The sequence below is a fragment of the Dreissena polymorpha genome, chromosome 11 (genome assembly GCF_020536995.1).
Source record: "Dreissena polymorpha isolate Duluth1 chromosome 11, UMN_Dpol_1.0, whole genome shotgun sequence".
In the NCBI taxonomy this organism is placed as follows: Eukaryota; Metazoa; Mollusca; class Bivalvia; order Myida; family Dreissenidae; genus Dreissena; species Dreissena polymorpha.
In genome coordinates this window covers 22,628,940-22,639,504 of record NC_068365.1, presented here as the reverse complement: position 1 = coordinate 22,639,504, position 10,565 = coordinate 22,628,940, and the positions used below count along the sequence as shown (strand labels likewise).

The 10,565-nt window shown below is 30.8% G+C and overlaps 1 protein-coding gene across 1 annotated transcript; it reads right to left on the bottom strand.

Moving 5' to 3' along the window:
- Positions 1-592: 592 nt before the first annotated feature.
- Positions 593-9,288, bottom strand: LOC127851643 (endoprotease aex-5-like). Its single transcript, XM_052385465.1, has 13 exons — positions 9,099-9,288; positions 8,733-8,825; positions 8,130-8,231; positions 7,637-7,762; positions 7,355-7,416; positions 7,032-7,132; positions 6,577-6,755; positions 6,001-6,198; positions 5,355-5,458; positions 4,912-5,018; positions 4,703-4,817; positions 4,099-4,409; positions 593-3,740 (listed from the first exon to the last, which is right to left on the bottom strand). Exons 1-13 carry the CDS (start codon positions 9,252-9,254, stop codon positions 3,487-3,489), a joined length of 1,908 nt encoding a protein of 635 aa, XP_052241425.1. The 5' UTR covers positions 9,255-9,288; the 3' UTR covers positions 593-3,486.
- Positions 9,289-10,565: the final 1,277 nt, after the last annotated feature.

Sequence of the window (10,565 nt, the reverse complement as noted above, 5' to 3'; positions counted from 1 at the left end):
TCACTGTATATTTAAAGATTTCATTGCACATTAAACTCTTTTCAATATTACAACTACAAAGTGAGTATCGAGTTTTGTAAAAAGCGAACTGGGTAATATTACAATCGTGCAATTGTTGCATTTTGTTAACATTCGCCCTTTACAATAAACATAATACTTATGATCATACAATGCGACGAAATACCCGAATTATAAACCGAAATATACAAATGTTCTAATTCAGTGGTATTGGTGCAACTAAATTCAAACTATTCATTAACTTACACTTTAAAATATTGATATTCATTGAACTGATTATAAATTATATATTACACAACTTTATTCAAGTATCAATATAATTTACAACGTAGAAATTCAATATAATTTGTAAATTAAAAACGTTTGAATAAGCTGTAACAATTACAATGATATCATCTAGGATTAGTATTTTGTATGGCGTAATGCGGTTAAAACTGACAAAAAACTTATCGTAACAAAACGTGTGTTTATTGTGTAAAGTTTGGCCAAAATACGCATTCCGTTGATTTAAACACACACACCACACCATTACGTACTGCTTTATTTTAAAATCTGATTTCATAGTAAAACCCAATTGGGATTCTTAAATTTCTTTATTAAGAGCTCATGTCATATTGATTACATCACGGTCTACATTTATTATCTGTACACAAGTAACAAGTATTTGAAGTAAAGCTGTCAGTGATTTGTTTTTTTATAGCAAATACTAAAGGTTCTTTTACATGTATTTCCTCGTTTGCATTTGAATAATAGTTGAAATGTGACCACAGACATAAATACAGATAAGTTTAGACAGCATGTACACTTGCATATAAAGACATATAAATGTCTGCAAAATACAAATATTGCGCAACAAATAATACAATAGTTTATAATAACACATGCGTCTTTTGTTAAGGATTCTTATGAAATGTAATAAAAATAAATACGATAACAGAGCTTTTACGTTTAAAACTAGCAATACTTGAGACTTTGCTTTACATGGAAATTATGCAAAATCATTATAGAAAAAGCAAAAACTGACAAAAGAGTAATTTCTTGAATATAATGGGATATGTCTATAAACTGACTGTGTAAATTATGCATTGTTATATAAAGTTATGTATGAAAATTTACAAAATATTTCGGCAAACGAAAACACACTCTTCAATATGATAGGTAAGACTTAAGTTGATAAGTTTTTTTTTAAACACAGTTCCTTTCAAGATTGCAGACAGGTACACGTACAATACGAATTATAAACATAATGTTTCGCAATCAGACACAGGAAAGCATCAACAGAAAACATGTAATGCAATGACATGTAATTGTGTGTTGAAAACAACATATACGAACTTCATAAAAACAAGAAAAAAACATTTTCTAGTGTTCATAGATAAAAAAAATAGAGAGACAATAGCAATATAACGTTACGCTTTAAAAAATATATGTAACTCGTACTTAAACTACAACAATCTTCATCAGTCATCAAATTTGAATCCCAAATTTATGAAAAAAATAGAATTAAACAATTCCCACTCACTCTCAAAATATTTTACATTATTTTTTTAAATTGATATTTTTCTCAAATTATAATATTTATACTTAAGCGTATTATACATGTAGCGTAATAAACAAAATAATATTATCTATGTCTCTAGAAGACGTATTTGAATATCCAAGTAAAGGGTTTGTCATGTTAATATGTTATAAAAGGAAAAGATGGGTAAGGTGGGTAAATTTCGTCAATAATTGCTTTAGGTATCTGACATTCCCAGAATAAATTTTCTAACTTTTCCTCACTTTGTTTGCAAAATATATACAATGGATCATCAGAAATTTTCATTTTATTCAAAATACTATTTATTCCAAGAATCCTGTGAATGTGTCTATATTGGATCCATTAAACCTTTATTGGTTATTAAAAAGGGTAGCTCAAATAAGCATTTCCATTCTTTTTCATTAATTATGGTATTGCGTTTTATACACCGTTTTACTTCAACTGATGGTTGTTCATTATTTTTTTGTTATAAAAATGGTGCATAGTCTTTTTGCACCAGATTCGTTTAGTACAAGTTGTAAAGCGGGGGCAAAAAGGGTTTGATAATATTTTGGGTAGGACAAAATATATAATATTTTGTAAAAAAATTGTCTATTGCACAGGTTTAAATTGTACATCTGTTTAATTTATCAAGAAAGATACAGGTTCCATTTTTAAAACATCATCTACACAAAGAATTCCAGCTACGAACCATGACTTAAAGAAAAAACTTTTACTTACTATCAATATATTTTGATTATAAACGAGCGGATAATACAAGAATTCTTCTGTGTCTTCATCTAGTTTACCACAAAATAGTGAGAAACTTTTAAAAACATCTATACAAAAAGGATTTGAAATTCTGTTAGAAATATTTAAAAAATAATGATAACTGCAATTTAAGAGCTCATATGTATCAAAATAAAGGTTTTTGAGTTATATCCAATTTCCCCTAAAGGATGGGATTTGTTGTAAACAAGTTAATTTAAAAGCTAGAATAAAAGCATCCAGACTTATCATGTTTAAACCACTTTCACTATACTCCTTTACTATTGTCGAAAACTTTTTTTTACTATGTCCGTCTCAAATAAAATTCAGAATAGAAGACTTTATTGAGTTTAGAATGGTATCGGGTGGGTCAGGCAATACAATGAACAATTGATTTAATAATGACGCAATTAGTGTATTCGCAACTAAAATATCTCCAATCGGCGTTTAAGGGATCTTTTCACGTTTTGCTAAATTGACAAAATTGAAAAAAGTTGTTTCAGATTCGCAAATTTTCGTTTTAGTTATGATATTTGTCAGGAAACGGTAATACTGAACATTCACCATGGTCTAATATAGCCATTATATGCATCTTTTGATGATTTAAAAACCTTCAAATTATAAAGCGTTGCAACGCGAAACGATTGAAAAATTTGGAGAGTTCTGTTGTTGTCGTTTTTATTTTGTGAAACTACGAAGATTGCTTATGTAAGGTATAAAATGCGTCTCTTATACATACTTGTCAGGATAGCCGAGCGGTCTAATTTGTTTTTACTCCAGGACTCCGGCGGTCAGTGATTCGAACCCTGCTGCCGGCTACTTTTTTTCCTTTTTTAAATTTTATTCTTGATTTTTTACTGGAGCTTTTTAGATCCAATGATTACATTTATCAATATAAAGCTTTTAATGACAAACTTCAAAACATGCCAGAATCTGTGAAAAGGCCCCTTGAAAATTCTTCTTTTCCAGTTATATTTAGTTATATTCAGAATATTTTCCATTTTGACGATTTGTTCCTCATAGTTTATTTTAACATTTTTTTAATAAAATGAAAGTTATTCCTATCATTTAGCTGTGTTTCATCCAATTTTGTTTGTATGGTATAACAACTATATTTGTGCATTATTTGAGAAGTTAACCAATACCTTAAATATATTATAAATTGTTTGCCTCATTCCGTTTTAGCTATAAATTACCTGTTTTTCATCATTTCTTCTTGTTCTTGACCTGTTCCATCCCGTTTTGTAATGTTCAAGCTCGATTTTCCAGCTTTTTTTCCATATTTTGTTGGACCATAAACATAAAATTGCAATACAAATAATGCAAATTGCAAAAAATAGTATGGGTGGTAATTCAGATTTTCTTATTTCTGTTAGTCTGCAATCCGATCCAGTGGCATCAAACGTTATTTCCAAAACATCCACATAATATCGACCTGAAAATACAAATACATTTCAACAAACAACTAATTTAACCCCTTAATTTGTTTTATCAGGTATTAACTATACTTTTCCTGAATAAGACTTGATCTGTGAACTTGAGTTAATGGGCATTGTTGATAAATGTAAGAATTGATAAAAGTGTCTTTACTTTAATCAAGGTTTCGTTTTAAAATAAAAGCCTAATATTTATTTAAAATGTTATTTAACATCCTAATATCGTCGATAACAGGCAGAAACACTACGCACAGTCGTGCATGTTGCAATTCTGTAATAATTGTTACTGTTTATTGGTAAAATAATGCGTTATAAAGATGTTTTATAAAGCGTTGAACAGCCTAATCATATACTAACTTGGCACAGTGTCTTCGGAATATGTAACAAGTTTGATAGTCCACAATCCAACTGGGTCCTCTCCCCAAAAATGATTAGTCAAAAATACCATTTGGACTGTTTCTCGCTCTTGAATGTCGCCAGGAATATACGTTTGTTCAAACAATATAGACGAAGTTCGTTTGGGAGACGTCGCTATAATGGATACTATATTTCCTTGAGATGAGTTTGGCAAATCAGTTTGGATTTTTACTTGAACCTGCTCCAATCGGTGATTGCATTGTTCAGAATCTTCGCAGCCGATTTTTATATGTCTTTCCGACGATTTTAACCTAAAAGAAATTATATTTCATATAAAGGTACATTTCTAGAGAGTGAATATGCGCCAATATTGGACAAATGAATCTCCAGAGCAGAGAACTACTTGTAAACCACAGGTTTTCTATTTTTTAATTTACCTGCGTAATACAGGACAATACATAACCACACACAAACATCACATGAAACAATAATTAAAGGATTGGTCTTCCCCTTGAAACGGTATATAGTTCATTAAATCAGTTCATTTCGTGTTCATGAAGATAAATTTGACAGCGTGTTTAATTATGACCCATTTCATTCTTACCAGCTACTTCCACCTTTTATTGTAAATGACTGTAACTTGGCTAGATCCTTCCATGTATTGGCAAGTTCGAGCATTCTATTAACATCCGGATATCCAAAGCCAAGAAATTTATGATCTGTAAGTGGACATTGATATTAGTATCATGCACAGATATACAAAATAAAGTCTTAACATTGCCACTTAAAATTAAGAATGCCGTTTTTACATACATCGATACCCAGCGTGATTCTGTTTGAAGTCTTGCGTTTCCAGTAGGCCTTTTTGAGAAGCAGATTCGACAAGAAGATGTTTTACGTCACGTGCAGTTAGACTTGGTCTGGAAACACATTTTGTATGTAGTAATACTACTTGTGTGCGCGAAGTAATATAAATAACTATAAAATTATATACATAATACACAGTAAAATATAATTGCTGACATTCGTGATACAATTAAATACACACTTTCTCTTGAGATTTTGTATCATATCAATTATAACTTTACATAAAATGTATTATTACGGATGACAGTATCAATCATCGTTTCATTATATCTTTATAATGAACTTATCAGAGACACGTGCTTTGCAAACGTTTTAAATAAATTTGTTGAATCTTAATAGTTATATTGATTGTATGTTTATGAAAAGAAGTTTTTTAAATACACAATTACTTTGCTTGTAATGCCAAAGCTAAAATTCCAGACAGTACAGCTGTTGCTGTTGAGGATTTGTCAAGGCGTTGCGTTCTCGTGGCTTTGAATTGGTCTTGTTTTGACTGTCGGAAATGATACAAAGACATACATATTTTAATCAACAACAAAACCAAAGTATACATGAAATTTGAATTTTTGCTTTGTGATTAAAAATATTTTTACATCCATATCTGAACAATTTAAACAAAATCCTTGATCTAGTGTGTAAGTTAAAACAATACTGTCACATTTTATGTCCCATAGGTTTTGTTAATTAAAATCAGTGTATCAGTATATGATTTCATAAAGAGCTTGTAATTGTTCGGCTTGGTTTATACCCACTTATTTGTGGGGTCTATATTGCCGTTATGTGTAAGAAATAGTTTTTCTCTGACTCACCACATAAAAAATAACAACCACAACATTTACATTAAATTAATCATTAAAAATAAAACTTAGGCCATTTTATAAGACAATGATTGTTTTAGTTACAATAATTAAAGTTGATACGGTATGTGATTTTGAAAGCATTTAATGGGTCGTATTTGTTTGTACCCGCTTATTAGTGGGGTTTCCAAAAATATCACATTTCGGATAAAGTTTATTAAACTGCGTATGCCTTTACCAACGTAGAGCTGCTTGTGTTCGATTTCGTAAACACCGATACGAGAGTCGCAGCATTTGGAACCCTATTTGAGTGTTGTGTTACTTCGGATTCTATCCATCCAACAGTTATAGTATATTTGTTGGCGATGCCATGGCCAGGGTTTTCAGAGGGGAATACAAATATATTTCCCTTTCCTTTGCGACCGTTGTAGAAACCCTGAAAAATATCAGTTTGATACATAATAATGCAGAGGGAAAATGGTATAGAACACAAGAAATTCATTTTTTTCATTACTGAAAATATACCGGTATGCCGTTAAAGCATTGTGTTATTTTCTTGATTTAATTAAAAATACTCGATTATTTGTCTGTTGATTTGCAACCATGAAAAACAATTCATTTAACATAGCTTATAATTTAAATAAAAACATGTAAATAGTTCTCCTGATATTTTTATATTTTGACAACATTTGTTCAACGTTTTCATTTTGTTTATATCATATACTACAACCTCACGCGGGCTCATTGATAACCAAAGAAATCATAATATGATTATATAATTAGATTACCGGTTTTTATTTTTTAACCTGTTTACCTTTTGAAGAATGTCCACAGTGTAACTTTGCACGTCGACAGACGCGGGACCCAATTCCCAGGTATTACAATATATATCAATAATATCCTGTCGAGCAGCAAGACCTCGAGATAATATTTCGCCATCAACCATTAGAAAATGTTGTTTTGTTGTTTCTACCAATGACCCAACCTTTAAATCTGCAAACAATGAAATCGACATGATACTATTTATATAATCAATTATATAGTATTATTTTATATGTTTTATCAAACGAGTACACTTTACGCACATGCTCAGATGACATATATTTAAGTTGGTAAGTGTTTATACGTATTGGTAAATGTTAATAACACATAGTCATCTAATTGTATAACCTGATTCAAAGCATTCACGTTCTTTACATTTACCATTTGCCTTTTGTTAATGCCTAGCTGGCGTTATCAATAATTTTGGATAATGTTTCATGTATATACCAGCAAAAGTTACGTCCGGTGAAATTCCACAATCACATGACGGACTTGTATCATCCGGCTCATGTTCCCCCGCGATTAAATTTGCAACAAAGGTACCATGTCTGTAAGGTAGCATGATTCAGGAAATGAGTATCAAACGCTTAAGTAATATGTTTGTTATTAAAATGCGCCTAAAAGTTATAAGAATATGGTTTGAACTGATAATCATAACGTAAGAAATTTTATAGTACTAACATGTTTATTCTACTGAAAATATCACAGGTTTTAAATAATAAATTACTTAGAACGTACCTTCGCATCAATTGGAGTTTAATAGTTTTTACCTTGAAAACGGCGGCGTGTGAGAACGGAAATCATTTACAAAATTGTATGATAATATTTTGCTCTGAAAATCAAATAAACCCTTGTATAAGTTTCACTTAAAAATGGTTGCGCCATACGTTCCTTTAAAAAGGAACTTAAATAATAAATAATGAAAGCATCATATAAGGACATAAAATTTAAACGTTTGAGGACATTATTCACAGCAAAGTAGAGGACTTTGTTGAACATAATTGATTTGCTATTTCAACGTGTTTAAAAATATGTGCTCTTATGGTAATTACAATCTTTGTACGTATCACTGGATCTCTGTCATCGATTCCACTGTCAACTATTGCAACAACCACCCCACGTCCGGTGTGCTTCCAATGGTCCTGTATGTCAACATACCTTTGGACACATTCTTTACCCTTCAAATTGCAGATTTAAAGTTTATAGTTGGTGACATGCAAGGATTAAGCAAAGACATTTTGCAATAAATCGTAGAAAATGCATGAAAAGGCGACTCTCCAAATTTGACTTATAAAAACAATTCATAATTAATATTGCTGCATTTTGACCATTGTGACCATTTTAGTGTCAAACATGACAATCGATATATACTGTTAATGTAAAGTTATAGTAACTAAAATAAAATATACTAATTATTGGCATTTAACGTTAATCTTTTATACTCAACATTAAAAATTGAAAAGTCATATCAGCACATCCTAACGGATGAATGCCTATAAGCCATTCTTGATTTAACAAAGTTGATATAGGTCATATTGTTCTCACATTCGTAGAAGGTGCCTCCACTGGGTCCTCATAATGCAAACGCATTCCTTCTATGGGTGATACGGTTGTATACAAGTTTCTACTACGTTCAATATATTCCACCTTTAAATAACATATAATTGGTAAATATTTTGTTGTCTAACAAACATTGCTTACCAAGCAGAAAAGTAACATACCAAATAATCGGAAAATATTTAGAATGGCTACTAGTACTGACATATATCGGTTTCAGAGAGAAAAGAAATGTCCTTAATAAAGACAACCGACTCTTGATGTCGCTCTGTATCGGATTATCACTCTCAAACACACACGCACGAGCACAAAAACTTGAATATTAAGATCTAGACTTTTTTACAAAGTAAATGTGTTCATAACTTCGTTTTTACAACTTTTTAAAACATTAGTAAATGTTAATCCCCAAATGTATGAAACTTATATTGTTGATTATTGAAGAAATTTTGGATTCCCAAAAAGTAAAAAATGTATAATTCTATTTACCATAAAATTCATTTTCGCTGCATTATTATTTACATAAATCTAGGTCAATGGTGATATGTGTGAGCTATGCATCCAAACCAACATATAAAAAAGAGCAACACTCACTTTACCATCAAGCAGGAGATGTACGTGTCTTATGTTGTTGTCCGTACAGTTGTCTGGATTTTCGTTTGCATATGTATATATTCCTTCAATTATCTGCCAATTACAAACAATTATTAAAAACAACAACAATAAAAGCCTTATTTACTTGATATTTTTAACATTTGAGCAGTAATTAAAATATTGATAACGTCAAAAAGCTCATTAACATGTAAGGAAGTCAATTATTTGGCAAATGCCAACGCTAATCAAACATAAACAAGAATAGCCGTATTGCCCTTTTTATCCGTTCAAACTGTTTGCAGTTGTTGAAATTGTCGATCTACTATCGATGAGCTAATTTAATACAATTTTATTTAGTTTACGTACCTGTCTGTAGAATTTGAACCCGAAGTAATTCATCACTGTGTCAACGTGACCTCTAAATTCGTCTTTTACCTTCACAATAAGTTTAACCATGTCACTGTCACTCACATTACAGCAACATAGCATGAGTAGCAGTACAATTATTTCTTTGGGAATCATCTCGGTTTTGTTTACATCATCTTATGCACGTATACCTGACTACAGCTAGTTATGTTATATTAAAACAAAATCTTTAATTGGTTGATATTAAAATTTTATACGAAATGTCGGTTTCCCAGATTGAACCAAATATAGAAGTTCTATTTTTGATATTTCTGTTGTATATTTTTGAGAAAAGGCTCTGTTGGTTTAATTCTATACATAGATGGTGACGTCACTATGTTGTCACCTCTATACTAAGACGCATCACATTCCATGGTTTGGGGAATAATGCTTCCGCCAAAGTAGTTCTGCGTAGGAATGAAAATGTTAATAATGAAAGAATACTCGTATTCTATTGTGTGTTTAAAACGGAATGTTGTTTAAAGGAATGTTATTTAATAATGTTTAAATGTGATTTTGAAACTCTATTAAGACTGATAGCGATTATCAGAAGCACGATTACCTGTCAGTGACCTACTTTCGCTTTCACTTTTCACTCGTAAAAGAAGTGCTTTCGACAATTCCTTTCGCGTTAGTACACAGGTAAGTAAGACCGGTGTGTACACAATGCTGTTGGTTTCCTTTAAAAATAAATAAGTTAAATATTACGCGTTCCTCTTTTTAGCGATTGATTGAAATATGAAATAATTAATAATATTGATTATCGTATGCTAGTTGGTAATTGAACATGAATAAACATAAAATATTGCTTCCATATTCAGAGTTTAAATTGAAAATGAATTGTTTCTCTTTAGTGTGTTACACAGTTTGCCATAAACATTATACTAAAAGACATAATATACATGTATGTATATACATGTATTTATATACAATGTTTTTAAGATTGATAAAACATATTCCTTGTATCACCGAATTCTAAATAAATATATATGCATGAAGGTGGATTTACTAACATTATGCCACTGATGATATTGGGAAAACTTGTTAACTTATACTTCACTTTAGAGAAAGGGTAACTCGTCATTGAGTCGAACGGGTTAACGGTACACTTCCCAACAACAAGCTCATGGTTCAAAGCCGGGCCTCAGCCGTAGCAGTTAGTTAGTATTATGTATAATGCATCTATTTATTAATTAGCGATTCGGTTTCTAGCATAACAATCATTATCTAAAAGCAAGGAATTTGCCCACGATTCGAACACATTCCCATTAATTAGAAGACACATAAGTCATTATCAATTATTGGGTTATGCATTCCCTAGACTTGGTAACAATTCAAACAATCATAGTTGCAGTCGTGTGTTAAATTGAAGCATACTTTCTTTGTCAATATATTGACTGAAATAATTTTACAACGAAGACAAATGAC